Below are 16149 nucleotides of genomic sequence, written 5' to 3'. Positions count from 1 at the left end.
TATATATATTTATATATATATATATATATATATATATATATATTTATATACTATATACATATACTATACAGCAGATTTTCCTCTTAGCCACCAGTGAAAATAGCCATAACCATTTTCATCCTTTAAGAGAATTGCTGGCTCATGAATGGTTTCCATTCATTCCTGCACATAGTAGTTTGTCAATGTAACATAAAACCCAACTGTCCAATATAGGTGGGACAGTCCTGATTTAAAGGTACTGTCCCTCCGACCCGTCCGTGGACAGCTTGTCCTGCGATGGAAAAGTTGTGAGGTAGCTGAGCAGCTGTGAACAGAGGATCATCAGCAGAACGGCAAAGTGTTTCAAGTCCACAGAGTTCCATGGCAAAGGTTGATGTGGCAGTAGCAAGTTTATATACTAGGACCACTATTCCTTTAGAAGATGCTTGTTCATTTAAGGATCCTATGGACCGAAAAATGGTCACATTTCCACAGGGACGGTACTTAAATCTGGTGTGGCTGTGGCCTCAGCCTCTGGAGCACTCAGTGTATGGGTTGATACCCTGCATGACGTACAGGATAAAGTTAATGGACTGTATCTCCTTAAGAGGACTGTCATCATGTGCATGGGTATTGAATTCCTTCATGTATACAGTTACTCCTTTCCTCTAGGAGTATGGCCTCAGCTGTAATCACCCTTAGAAGTCTCTGGCTGTGCAATGGAACCACAGTAAAATATTTTTTTACCCACACTACTTTTGAAGACATCTATGATTCAAAACTTCACAGGGGCAAATCCTATTTGGTACAAGATCGGAGGCCAGGGCATTTGTTTGTTATGTTTTTCTCAGCAACAATTCAGGGAAGCTAGAAGCTATCGGCCTGGAAATCAATATTCTCATATTGATCTCTCCAGAGATTTAGGGAAAATAGAGCAGCTATTTGTCTTTACAGGATCCCATCAAGTGCATGCTCCAACCAGACATAGTCTAAAAAGGTGGATCCGGGGAGTCATTGTCCAGGTTTATAAGAGGAATGGACATAAAGTGCCAGAAGTACTGAAGGAGCATTCGATAAGGGCAGTGGCAACTCCATGGGCGTATATGACTCCGGCCTCATCAGACAATCTCTGTAAAGCAGCAGGGTAGTCATGTCTTCACACCTACACAAGACATTATCTTCTGGATGTGTCATCATTTATTGATGCCCAATTTGGAAGGAAGATCCTGCATACAGTTCTTCATAGGTTTTTTCTTTGTATTTTCTATGCAATTTGGTTTTTCAGCCCACCCACTCTCTTATGTGTTTTTTACATACGTCCCATTCATCTAAGACTACCATGGTGTGGAAAAGGAACTGAGCAAATTATATTTACGGTTAATTTAATTTCCTTGAAATTCTCCATGGCAGCGTAATATCTTCCACCTGTGTTATTTATTTATGTTTTCCTGGGACAGCTTGGGAAGTTTCTCAAAGACAAGAGAGGAAGAAGTCGTCATATTATATACCTTCCGGGGTGTTTCTTTTTTTGCTCTAAGCTGAATAGGAAAAGTTGGAATGTGAGTGCATTCACGAAGGGAGCAGGTTTTGTGTCTTACACACATTTGATTTATATTTCAATGGTGGATTGAAATATTTTCTTAAAAACATTATTGCACTATATATTGTTATTTTTTTTTATTGGAGAACTTCTGTATTATCTCGTGCAACCAACTGTCTTTCAGCTGTCTCCACATGGATATCCCAACGTTACCTAAAGCTCAACATATCCAAAACAGAGCTTATTATCTTCTCTCTTGCCAGAATCATCACCTCCCCTCAAATCTCACTCACTGTCAATAACACCACTATTTCATCAGTCTCCCAAGCTCACCGCCTTGGTGTCACACTTGATACCCCTGCATGCATCTCAAATCTCATATCAAAATAATCTCCCTCCCATCCTCTTAGATCTACCTCTAACCTGTGGGCAGCAAGGTGGCTTAGTGGTTAGCACTTCTGCCTCACAGCACTGGGGTCATGAGTTTGATTCCCAACCAAGGCCTTATCTGTGTGGAGTTTGTATGTTCTCCCCGTATTTGCGTGGGTTTTCTCCGGCTGCTCCAATTTCCTCCCACAATCCAAAAAACATACTGGTAGATTAACTGGCTACTATTAAATTCTCCTTAGTCTTTCTCGGTCTGTGTGTGTGTGTATGTTAGGGGATTTAGATTGTAAGTTCCAATGGGGCAGGGACTGATGTGAATGAGTTTTCTCTTGCATCGTCTCTGGTAACCACCTCTCACTCCTGCCTACAAGACTTCTCCCGTGCTGATCCCCACTTATGGAATTCCTTAACACGCTAAATCAGATTTCAAATCAACCTTCAAATCTTTACACGCTCTTTGAAAACCCATCTCTTTTTTAGAAGGGACCTTATCCCCGATAACACTATTCACTTTTATGCATACTCACAACTGTCCCAATCTCCACTCTCAGCCACATTTGCTCCTCTTGTTTCAGCTGTACCCTCTTCTACTTAGAATGTAAGCTCTCAATAAGCAGTGTCTCCTTCATACCCTTTGTTTTCATGTCTGCGTTTATTTTGTCTACCTTGTATGTCCCTGTTTTATGTATGTACTGTTTTCCCTACTGTACGGTGCTGCGGAGCACTGTGGCGCCTTACAAATCTACGATAATAATAATAAGTTAGACAAGTAGATACCCAATTGGAAAGAGTTACATAATTTGCTGTCACAATATAAATAAATGAGGATGCCTAGAGATGAAGATGGCCTGCACCCAAACTACAAAAATTCAAGATTAGGCACACAGTACATTGCCAGAGTTTTCATCGGTTGCCAAGAGCATGGCTTTTGTTACCTTGTATGTAAAGTATGAAGTATGTAGAAGTATGTAAAGGAGATAGTACAGATAGACTCATAGTTGCCCTTCCCACACATGTAAGTATGTATAATACTTACACTGATGCAAATTTGGTTGCCCAAAACATGTCTTGACAATGCAATTGAAAGTCCACATTCTGGGAAATTAACAGGACAAATTTTGGACCTGGCAAAGAATACATGTATAGATGGAGATATGATGGATGATGATTTATGCTAAGTGATGGAGTTAGAGAATTGTAAAGTATTGTTAATTATTTTTTAATTGAATCGGAGAAAGCTATTGCACCAGTGGCAGATTTACCAAATCATTCATTAAGATAACAGTGGGCAACTAGAGACAGCAGCATTAGTAGACATTTAAATGATGATGAAAGGACACAATGTTAATTTGGATTGGATTTGGATTGGATGTTGGATTTCAAAATAGCATTGTCCTTGTAGTGAGGCAGATCTGTGCAGTAATGCTGGGGGACCTGTAAATATTTATGTGGGAGGAAGGGTGGAAAAATCATTGCACCAGGGTAAGCTTCATCCAACCCCGTGGTAAAGGGGACTGCCCGAGACTTGCAGCAGAAGCGGTCCCCAAGAAGGGGTGTACTCACTGTGAAGCCAGGGCAACTGGGACACCTCACACTGCCGCTGTGGTCCAGCTAGTTTAAGGCAGCCAGGGCACATGGCTGTAATTAAATTATTGCTGCCTCCTGAGCTGATGTGGGGGGCATACTCTTGGCCCCCAATTCTCTTATCTCCTTGCTACCTGTTCCTGCTTATAAGCTTTTACTACATTAAGTTAAGTTCTGGGGGCATCCGAGTACCTGTGTGTAACAATCCTGCCCAGGTTTGCTTCTTTTCCTGTCTGCTCTGTTCTCCTGTGGATCATATGACTCGCCCTTAGGGTGGGTCATTCAAAACCTGCTCTATTTAAACTCAGCACTGACACCTGCTCACTGTTAGTGCAACTTGTTTGCTACCTGATTCCATGGACCCTTGTGTATCCTGACCTCGTGTTTTCCTTGTGGATGAATTCCATTTCATCAACCAAGTGCTGGAGCACTATCCCAGAGACTTCCTTGTTGCAAGTAACTTCATGTGTATCATTACAAGACTCTTTCTATTATCAGGTGTGACGTTACCCTTCATTGTTATACACAGACTCTCATTACCTTCAATCTCGCTGTACAAGAACCTTTGTCGTACCTAACAGACTGTTCGCTTACACTGCTAATTCCTATACCCTGCGGTGTATAGACTTTCCTCGCATCTATGTGTAGTGCAATCACGACTTATTATTGAACCCTGTGGTGCCCTGACATTGGTTAGTTTCTATCTTCTCTGTGGCATACAGAGCCCTGACAATTCCCATTATTGCTGTGTTTATCGCGGCTATATCATCTATACTGTGAATAATACTGCTGTGTGTATTTCCTGGCCTCACTCTGCCGTGGCTAATTGACACCTGCATTGTGTATCCACTGCTGCTACAGTCATCGCTACGCTCCGTCGTAGCTTCTCCTCATCTCTGCACTGTGACTTATCGTGGCATTATACAATATCTGTATACTATATTCTAGCTATGGCAGGACTCTGTGTTCAGTCAGCATTGCTGTATGTGGTGTGCGCTCTGGACTCCTCTCTGCCTCAGACTCAATACTAATATCTCTGTGTATATTGATGCCTGCATTCCTATATGTATCATTGTTCTCTTCATGATTGGCAGCACTGCCAGGGGCAAACGCAGGAATTTAAAAAAAAAATAATTAGAGAGAGAGCGCGAGCCATTTCCAGAAATTCCCAGAAATGCGGAAGTCTCCCTGACATTCCTGGGAGAGTAGGCAACTATGCATTAAAGAAAAGCAGCTAATGAATTTTTAGAGACTGAAGTGTCTTTTACATTTCTGTCTCCATTACTGAAGTCATGTTGTCTTACCTGTCAGTCTTTGATTAAATCATGGTCTCCATGAAAATGGCCACCTCCATAGGCCTCAATACATGGACATAGGACACAATTTCTGAACTGTGTCATCATGCCACAGATGGCGAAGCCAACCACATCTTGTACTGGCTCAGCATCAGGGAGAATGCCAGACTCTTCAGGGAGTGAGGAGATCACCCCTATGTCAGGGAGTCTCCCTGACATTCAGGGAGAGTTGGCAAGTATGATCTTATGGCAGTTACTAAGAAGCTGTAACATCATAAAGGATTATATCCTGGGACCAGTGGTGTAATAGCAATCTGACCTTCCACTGTTTGGTTTCGCTATTAGTTGTTAGCTGACTCGCTCTGCTCTTTCTGCCACCTTTTTTGTTTAAATAAAAACTGTGACCTTTGGCCAAATTTATATTGGTGTCCGTGTGGTTATTTATTTAGACAATCACAGTAATAGTAAGTCTGAACATGCAATGAAGGTTTAGGTGCAATGAAAGGGAGATATAATTTTGAATCATATACATTATTATGGTTATTGGTTTCAGTGTATTTCTGTTGGATAATGTTAAGACATTTTCTATTAATGGTAAATATAGTATTGCAAGCCCTAGATATCATCTCCAACACTGCATATTTATTATATCAGTAGCCAATGTTTCTGCTTGATTTGTGTTGCTTTGGCATATGTTGGTCGTGCTGTTAAAATTGCAATGACCTTGAGGTGAAATGTGTTTGCTTTCTAGCTTTTCTGCTACAATATAAAGTATTGATTTTGTAGGAACTAGAGAGCAGGAAAGATTCAACAAACTGTATTTGCTGTAAAAAGATGTGCAAAAGGACACATGCAGTATAGTCATTTGAAAAGAGATATCTTAAATATAGATGATCTTTATGCATTTGTTGTAGCCTTTTTCACTAAAGAATCATGTATCTTGTGTGTCTACAATACTAAAGAATTTGAATTTGATAGTGAGAGCTGATGGGTATAAGATTGTTGCGTTTTTTCTACAATGATACAACAACAATATTGATGTAAACTACTCAAATATTGTCAAGGAAAAGTACATTCATAGTAACCAATGAGGAGAAATGATGTGTCTTTCTCACAAACAGCTCATCGGGTCCTACTAATAAATTGTATAGTAATATAACAGAACATATACAGTATATATGTGAACGGTTTAAGTATGTCGCTATTTGAATTTATTTTCAAACATCACGTGATTTTTTATAACCTTCCCATAACATTAAAGACCTACTTAAAAACCCTTTAGAGACAAATAAAAATTGAAATCAGTATATAAAAACAGTAGATAACATACCACTAATATTTCCATATGATATATACTGAACTTTTATGTTTGAAGATCGTGATGCGTTGAATTAATTGCACATATACATGTTCTTATAACGTTCTTGATGCTATCCCTTTTAAGGAAGACACCTACATTTAGAGTTTGGTAATCCATTTATTTATCATAGAGAACATTAATTTTGTTGTAGGTCAGTGACAGTAGGGCATGGCCACTGGTAAGGTTCATGAACTGGATGCATATATATATAGTCTGTAAAAGGACAAGGTCATCGGTTCAGGTCATTAGCTGGATAGTATGATCTGCAAGAGATGGGCGCTATCACTGATAAATATCATAAGTTGGATAGTGTGATCAGTCTTAGAAGTGCTGGATGCAATGGTCTATGATAGAACAGTATGGCCGCTAGTAACTGTATATTATCACTACAAGAAAAAGAGGAGGAAGTGACATAACCTACAATACAACACATTGCCTTTTCAACAACAGAAGTATATAATAATGAGAATTTAGCATTGTGTCATGAATACATTTATTATATGGTTACACAAAATGAATTCTAGATTTAAAAAAAATCCTATAAACATAAGCAGTACAGATAATGTATATCCTAACATACATAGCATCTGTAGAAACGCAAAGAGTGAGCATGTTATACAAAACTGAATAGTGCTTTACAATAGTTGTCAGCTTCAATATGTATTATCAAAGAACATCATAATTAGCCTCTGTACTCATAGGTATTTCAACATCCATATATGGTGTGTTGCCCTGCAGGTGAACACAGCATAGTGACATAGTTGATCCATGTGTTAAATACATTGAGCCTGAGTCATTAAGGAAAGTAAAGCAAAAAAATGAGTAACTTTGAACCTTGGCAAAACCATGTTTAGGGGGAGCTAAATTTAAAATGTGGGGACAGATTTATAGTTGGGGTGGGGCATGACTTAGATCAACATTAAATATCAGTGTAAACATAAAGATATCAAGTATTTGTGTACTACTTGAAAAAAACAGCCAGTATTTAACTTATGTGCAAAACAATAAGCTAATATGCACCCCTTGCATTGTAACATGGTTTGTCCAGGAGAAAACTTACTCCTTTTTTGCCTAACTTTCCTTAATAAATCAGGCCCAGTATCTGCACTCAGGCTATTTTTATAATGGATGACTACAAATGCTGAATCTGTTTAATCATATTATGCTCAGGATTGACATTACATACACTGATCCCTATTGTCACCGCCATCCAATCAATCTGCTGCAGGTGGATGTTCAAACACATTGTAAGCACAAACATTTGAGTCTTCACTTTATTCCATATACTATTGGTAATAGGAGCCCAAATGTACCCTACAATAAGGATCACTGATCCAATATAGAATGTGTTGTCTGTATATATGTAAAGGCACTAATGGATGTACATGAGCATGTAGAGAGAATATAGCGCATTGTACACCCATGCTTCATCGGGTGCTTTTACAAAGGTGTGAACAATCTGTTCAGTACCAGTGACTCCTATTTCAAGATGTGTTCGTGCTTGGTTTACCACATGGTAAGTAGAACAGAGCTCATGCACATTTATTTTATAACAATGAATTGTTGCATTATACTGTAATACTTCCATAGACATCTCCCTTCATATAAACTAATTGTCCGTTTGCAATTTTCCCTACAATTTTTTATGTACTGCATAAAACTAGTCAGCAGTAGTTTAAAAATAATTCATGGGTATTTTTGTTTCAGAATATATTCTACAACACCCTTCACAATTGATTAAATCTGGTTGCTACTTCTTTTTCCAAATGCCTTGGTTTCCTGAACTCATGTATACGGTAAACGATTACAAGGTGAGCTGACCTAGACTGTTACATTACAGATGTCATTAAAGATACCATTGAAGATGTCATTAGTCAGAGTTATCACAGAAAGTTATGTACAAGTCTGTCTAGCAACAGAAATAAAAAAATAATCAACCTTTCCATATTCATATTACAGCTCACTTAAGTAATACATGGGGGTATATTTACTAAACTGCGGGTTTGAAAAAATGGAGATGTTGCCTATAGCAACCAATCAGATTCTAGCTGTCATTTTGCAGAATGTACTAAATAAATGACAGCTAGAATCTGATTGGTTGCTATAGGCAACATCTCCAATTTTTCAAACCCGCAGTTTAATAAATCTAGCTCATAGTTTGCTTTGGACATGACATGGACATTATAAGAACCCCTTTACATTATTTCTATTTCACTATTTCATAAGTAAATGTTTGTTATCATGTTAGAAATGCACAATGTACGTATGTCTAATTGCCTGTCTTTTGGAAGTGGTTTGTAATGATCTATTGTAAAATTAGAGGAATAATAAATATAAAGAATAAGTGTGTCTCATGTGAATGCTGTTTACCTTACCAAGGTGTTTTAAATAGTTTCACAGCTGTTACTGCTTTTCTCAAGTTCTCCTAAAGGACTTTCAGACTACTAGTGAAACATGGGGGATATGAAGCCATCCTATAATGTGGTTACAAATGTCTTTGCAATTTTACACCATATCTAATGAAAACGACTTTAGGATGTTAAAACGTTTCATTAAGCCATGTTTGAAAAACAATGATTGCCTTTTAACCATTCCTCTTTCTTCATTGACAAACAAACCTAATATTCCTTTGCAAATAAGTGTTGCTGTTATTTGTAATATTGGGTAGTGTTTATTTAAATAGTTTAAAAAATATATATGAAAAACATTTCTGTAACAATAATTTAAAATACTTCATTCTACATCGGTAATGCAAATCATATGACAGCTTACTCTCCTGTTAATTTATACAGATATTGTAAGAAGTGTTTTATGCAGAATATTTTATACCTATCGGCATAATACCTGTTTGGAATCAAAACGGAAAAAGGATATCTTTCCCCTTACAGGAGACACTTCAGATTTAAGATCCTAAATCAGTGGCGGATCTAGGGGGCGGCGACCCCCCCCCCCTAGCAGGGGCTTGCTGCTGACGGCTGCACACTGTGCAGGTCCGTTCAGCATTGACAGTGTGCTGCCCGGCTGCTCTGATTGTGTTTTAAACACAATCAGAGCAGCCGGGCAGCACACTGTCACTGCCGAGCGGACCTGCACATACTGTGCAGCCGCCGGCAGCCTTAGAAATTAGAAAGGGGGCGTGGTCTAAATCCCCCCCCCCCCCTAAAATCGCCCCGGGTACAGCAGTTGCCTAGATCCGCCCCTGCCCTAAATAGTATGATCGTATGGAGCAGTTAGGTGGGGGTCCCTTTCCTGAAACACCCCTTCCCCATTACCTTTATCCTGCATGGTGCAGAAGTGCAGGGGAGGTCCTGTCAGATCAGAATTACTTTATATCTCCCCCAACACAAGTATACATGTCTCCCCTACAGCTGGAGTACTTCCATACTGAATTATTAGCTTTGTTTTATCCTTCATCATGTGTAATAATAGTAGGGAAGACTCTGTCACACTGAGGCTCACCATCTCATGAGGACGGAGGGGGTCAAACCCCAGGGCTTAGTATTCAGAAGGAAATAAAACACGCTTTGAAAGATGTTTGCTATCATATAAGTCACACTTCTTTCTTTTATTCTTCCTACTCCTACTGTTGTTTAATGACCATGAATACACATGTTGTAAAATATATGGGGTATTATTTACAAGACTTTGTACATATATTAGTGTTGTATATATCGCTTCTGTCATTTTTATGACATAATATTAATAGGTGCATTGAATGCAAGGGCCAAAAATGCTTTATTGATATGTAATAAAAAGCTGAGACTGACCTAAGTGCTCTGAATGATAATAGCATCATTAAAGTCTATAGGGGATTTGAAAAAACAATGCTATTGCATATACCCTTATAAGCAGCACTAATTACCTGCAGACAATTTAGTTAAACGGTTGTTCCCTTTAAGGAGTATGCCCAGTGTTGTTTTGGAGGTCTTTTCCTAGAATAATGAATGATCCAATATATGATGGACTGTTGTTGCTCTCATGGGGGTATATTTACTAAACTGTGGGTTTGAAAAGGTGGAGATGTTGCCTATAGCAACCAATCAGATACTAACTATCATTTTGTAGAATGTACTAAATAAATTATTATTATTATTATCTTTATTTATAAGGCGCCACAAAGGGTCTGCAGCGCCGTACATGACACAACATGATACAGAAAGAACAAAACGAATAAAAATATATACACAGACACAGGTAACATGGTAATGCAAATCAAATTATTACTGGGACAATGAGTGAAAATGATGGTAGAAATCAGCGAGAAGTAGGCCGAAGCTAAAGAAAACAGGGCTAGGGAAGCAGGCCAAGAGGTACAGAGGGTGATGGAATAGTAGGAGGAGCACACAAGGAAAGAGGGCCCTGCTCCTGAGAGCTTACATCCTAAAGGGAAGGGGGAGACACAAATAGGGTGGTACTAACTGGGGTAGAGAGCCTGGACAAGGGAGTTAGGAGAAGGGCTGATAGACTTTAATAAAGAAATGAGTCTTAAGGGCACGCTTGAAGCCTTTCAGAGTAGATGTTAACCTGATGGAACGTGGAAGATCGTTCCACAGCTGGGGAGCAGCCCAGGCAAAGTCCTGGAGACGGGAGTGAGAATGAAAGATAGAATCTGATTGGTTGCTATAGACAACATCTCCACTTTTTCAAAACCGCAGTTTAGTAAATATACCCTCTAGACTCATTGATGGCATCGGCTCCTATTTATTTGATGTCTGCATTTTCATAATTAATGATTTAGCCAACAAAATGGCCGCCTCCCCTCTGTGTAGGTGAAAGATGAACTTGTAAAGTCAGCAGCAAGATAGACGGATTAATTACATTAGATTGTTTTTGTGCAATTTGAGATTGTGTTTGTACATTGACTTCTTTCCTAGATCCTTAAAGATCTATTTACCAGTGACGCGACTGGCATCAGAAAACACAGCTGCAGGTTCACAGATGAAGACATGGAGGCTTACCTTTATATATTTTCACAACCGGGAGCCCTAAGTGGTCCTTTAAACCATTATCGCAATATCTTCAGGTGAGGTTTAAAATAAAAAGAATCTTTGGCATCCTTTTGTCTGTCTGTGATTTGTATGCACTTGGTAAATAGAATACACCCATTTATGTAATGTGACTCACTTTAAAAGTGTGCCCATCATATAAATAGGTTCACTCCCTAATTGTGCATGAAATTATCCCTTTGCCCAAATGGTTCTGCGTCCTTTTGTGCTGCACATGGAAGCAGACAGTTCAAAGAACTGAATTACATTTGCCCTAGTCCTTTATTACATTGAATATTTCCATTTTCCTATTAAACAGCTTGTTTGACACTCTTTCAAGAACAAATGAAGGGGAAAATTTTCTTGCTTTTTTATTTTTACTGTCAAACAAAGAACAGCAGAAAAACAAATATAATAGCTTTTGTGTTACTCTATGCCAGTATTACTCTTTGTTATTTAAATAGCTAAAGTATTCTATTAATTATATGTTGCATTTCCATTTCTTTACTACAAACCAGACCAGGGGGTAAATGTATGAATCTCCGGATTCTTCATCTCCGGCGTGTTCAGCCTCTTCAGCGCTTAAATTTAAAGCGGCGCTGCATTGTAAAGGGAAACTTCCCTTTACAATGCAGCGCCGCTTTAAATTTAAGCGCTGAAGAGGCTGAACACGCCGGAGATGAAGAATCCGGAGATTCATACATTTACCCCCAGGCCTGGATTTTCTGAAAGGCCACAGACACAGCCTGCACCTTGTCTCACTATCCATACCCATTTTTTTATCTTATATATGCTCTTTAGTATAAAAATATTGATGATGATTATTTCTGGAAGAAAATGTTTTTCTTTCAAATATATTCTGGTTTAGAATGAGACCACATAGCTCATACTTGCCAACTTTTGTCAAGTGTATTCCGGGAGAAGGGAGTGACTAGAGGGCGGGAGGGGCGGGGAGCGGCCAAACGTGGAATTTTGTCCCCGCCCCCCGCAATGCAAACGCCGTTTTGTCGCGGGGGGCGGGGCAAAAATGCCACGATTCACCACGAATCGCATCATTTAGGCTAGACAGTTGCTGGGATACAGGAGACTTGCCTGCTCTCCCAGGAGTCCGTGAGACCGACCCAAATTTTGGGAGTCTTTCGGACATTCCGGGAGAGTTGGCAAGTATGACATAGCTTAGTAGGTCTTTGAGGCAAAGAGGTCAGTAAAATGTTCTCTTTTGAGAGGCAGAACAGTTTATAGGACTCTAAAATACATAAATACACGTAATTTAACAACTCACACTAATAACTATGTGACATAAACAAACACAATATTGAACTTATAAGATGTGGAAGGTAGTTTGCTTCTCTATAATAAAGAAGCATGCAGCTTTGTAGGTTAAAAATTTGGATGTTGAAGTTCAAGTTAACCATTTTTCTAATCTTTTGCAAAAAAAACCAAATTGAGGCTGAATGATTTATGGTGCAACCTTATGTAGGAGTTTGTACCCTCTTTGTGACACCATTATCTATCTACAATTGTAAAAGTACAATTATTTTTTAATAATGGCTTTTAAATGATTTTTTGTTGACAAACGTTTAATCACATAGACATGTTAAATAGTTTTAGCCCCTGTATTGCTAATACTGCTAAGGATGCATGCTAATGAAAGAAAGAAGTAATAGCTGGATGTAAAAAAAAAAAAATAACAGCACCTTGTGAAACCCACATCAGCAGGGTAGGGGTTAAAGAAATGATTCACTTTAATTAACATTTTTAAGCCTTAAAAGGCAGCAACAGCACCACCAAGAGAGGTAAGCAGTAATGCAGATATTACATATTTGCGCATATGAAGCTACAGAAAAAGCAATTAATACAATATTTACAATACTCACCAGATGCTAGGTGCTGTGCACAAAGATGTAAAGTTGGCAGGATTGAGCTATATACTGTAAGTGTGTGTGGGGCGGGGGGGGGGGGGGGGTTTCAGGTGAAATCTCTTTAAGTTCTCCTGTCAGAACTAATATATCCAGTGCAACCTGTATCTAATAGTGGCTGGCATGTCAGCTGCTGGCAGATCTAGGTTACACTAAATCTAATAATTGCTGGTAATATGCTCTGCTTAGATATAAACAAATAAATGTAACTTTCTCTCTGAGCCCTACAACTGTAAATAAAATACACATACTCTGTATTCCTATATTTCAGAAAACTAGAACTGATTCATTTTCAACATCTTTCTGGGGTTGCACTAATTGGGTCAAAGCAATTGTAAAAGTGTTATCTGTCTATTTTTACATACATTTCGCTTTATAACATTTTAAAACTAAATATACAATTTAAAATGTCATCAAAAGAAAGCCGTATGTGTGCAGAAAAGCGGTCACGTTCACTACGGTACACAATGTAGTTAAAACTTTAAATAAAAAAACGTTGCTCCGACATTTATCTTTTCAGACATCCTTGGATCCTGGGGAAACCTGTTTAATGTGGAAGGCATTAGGTTTTGCTTAGATGTTCTAGACATAGATTGGTTTTTTTTCACCTTACAATTTATTTATTCTCCCAGCTTTTTTCAAATCAATTCATTTCACTGCACTTATGCTATGATTTGATGACCATAGAGTGCACAGAGGTACCCTCTATGATTTGTATCATCCGTACATTGGTTCTTAGAATGACAGATGAATAATTAATCAAAATGTGAGGTAATTTATTGTACTATTGGGAAAATACATTTCTATATGTCGTTTGTGTGTAGAACTATATATGTGTCTTAAAACTCCACTGAAAAGGTTCAGTAATTGTCTCAAGTATGAAACTCTGCAGCCGGCAACACATTTCCACTATGAAAGCCAATATTGTGTTTGTTTTCTGTATTTTTTTTTCTAATACAGCTGCCTGCCTTTAAAACACCACCAGGTGACCATGCCAACCCTGCTGCTTTGGGGAGAACATGATGCATTTGTGGAAGTGGAAATGGCTGAATTGACGAGAGTCTATGTGAAGAATTATTTCCAGCTGTCAGTGTTGTCACACGGCAGCCACTGGCTCCAGCAGGATCAGCCTGAATTGGTTAACACCCTGATATGGACCTTTCTCGAGGAAGACAGATTTCGAACAAAAGACTGATTTTGAGCACTGTTATTTCCATATAAAAAAGGTCTACTCTTGCTTGTAACCTCTTCCCTGCTAGAAAATACAACCCATCTAGCAGGAAGCTGGTTTATCAATAAAAAAAAACAGCAATTACCTAACAAAGGGCCTATTTAGCTTGTCTCAGTGAACATGGTCACGATAATGTGTCTACTATAATGTCACTGTGTATTTTAAACAGAGCGGATTGTCCCGTAAGCTGTGTCAATTGTCAATGCCAGTCTGAATTGTAGTGTTATATTTTGCACATACACATGCCTTAACATCTCTGAGTTTACACTGTACAACAACAAAAGTCATGGAAGTCTCTGATATCTCGCATTCTTTACAATTGTTGTGTGGTGCCTTGTAAAACTTTTTAAAATGTCAATACAGGGGTGCCATTGGCCAGCTGGTCATATGGATATAATTTAATTTTTATTTTTTTACTACATTTTGTAAAACATCACTTAAAATGTTGTCACTGCACGAAATGGCTTGTCCTGACGCTGTGACTCTTTGTACTAAAATTAGTTATGGTGGTACTGTGTGTTTCTGCTATTTGTTGTTGAACATAAGGATGTGAAAATGAAATATTTTACCTCATCTTAATAATTAGCACAATGTAAAATATAATACAGTGCTTTTAATCTTTGGCTGGATTACTTGAAGCAGCACACGCTATACTATTACTGCAAAAGGCTTCAGCAGAAACACTGATTTGCAAGTGGACCGGTTAATTCAAAGAAAATATATATTTTGCTTAAGACTTAATGAACCTGATTTTCTTATTGACGTAAATTGCTAATATTACAGAGTAAAAGTAGCTGGTTCAACCTTTCCAAAAGCAGTTTTTTTTTTTATCTTGTCAAAGTATTAAATATTTTCTCATCAGAGCTGCACGTTTTATTTTTTAACAGGTAAACGATCAAGACACAATTTGTTTTTTACAATTCACTTTAAAAATGGCGTAGTGTTAATGTTATGATACTCCTTATTTTTAATATGTTTTCTATGCATAGCAAATAGGCAATGACTAAACCTAATCATAGATAATAAACACAGGTGTACACCTGCAGCGTGTGGCTGTAAGAAGGTATTACCAAAGATACTATAAAATAAGAGCTACAGAGTCACAATAAAATGAACAAAGAACTTAAGAATAAACCCCTCTTCCCAAAATAGCAGGATAGAGAGGGTCCAATGACTCCTGTTTTCCGAGAGACACGTTCCATTATAATAATCATTCCGCTGCTGATTCCTTCACGTTTTGTATTTTGGTGCTTTTGACACTTTAATACTGAGAGCAGTTGATTGGATTGCCATGGCAGCCAACCAAATGTCTTGGATGCGCCAAGATTCAAATCCTTTAGCCAGCAGCAGTTGGAGAATTTACCACTCCTTTCAAAAGGAGGGAAACCGTACATTTGGACCCCTTCATGTTCAGCTAGTTAAGGGTAAGGGGGTATACTATAAAAAATTTGTGGACTGAACAGTATTAAGCCTATCATGCTTGCTGGGAATGAGTAAGATCACTGAGGCACTGTCTAATATTCATGACTTTTGTTCATAAGTTCAGGGGAGGGATGGCAAATTTTAGCACTGGCCCATAAGTAGCGGCCCATATATATATATATATATATATATATATATATATATATATAAATTTTATTTATTTATTTTTTTCATTTATAGTAATGATTTATTTATTTACATATTTATATATACATTCATTTATATTTATTTATTTATTTTTACTTACTTCATGGGAGCCTCCTGTGAGATTGAGGCTCCCATGTATATCATTAATTGGGGCTGCCCCAATCATATCTAAAGGGCTGTACTAGGGGGAGGGGGAGGCGGGGCACAGGGTGTCAATCTGACACCCTGGCCCTCAGTGAT

At 38.3% G+C, this 16149-nt stretch overlaps 1 protein-coding gene across 1 annotated transcript in view; it reads left to right on the top strand.

Annotated features, from left to right (window-relative positions):
- The window catches only part of EPHX4 (epoxide hydrolase 4), a 70120-nt gene extending 54396 nt beyond the window's left edge, over positions 1 to 15724 (top strand). The window contains exons 5-7 of the mRNA XM_075182385.1: positions 7853 to 7956; positions 11020 to 11168; positions 14010 to 15724. Coding sequence (XP_075038486.1) covers positions 7853 to 7956; positions 11020 to 11168; positions 14010 to 14244 — 488 coding nt within the window. The 3' untranslated portion in view covers positions 14245 to 15724. The remainder of the gene's footprint in view (positions 1 to 7852; positions 7957 to 11019; positions 11169 to 14009) is intronic.
- Positions 15725 to 16149: the final 425 nt, after the last annotated feature.

This window comes from Mixophyes fleayi, chromosome 8 (genome assembly GCF_038048845.1).
Source record: "Mixophyes fleayi isolate aMixFle1 chromosome 8, aMixFle1.hap1, whole genome shotgun sequence".
Classification (NCBI taxonomy): Eukaryota; Metazoa; Chordata; class Amphibia; order Anura; family Limnodynastidae; genus Mixophyes; species Mixophyes fleayi.
Note: the sequence above shows the minus strand (reverse complement) of the source record. Positions and strands in the feature narration are given on the sequence as shown.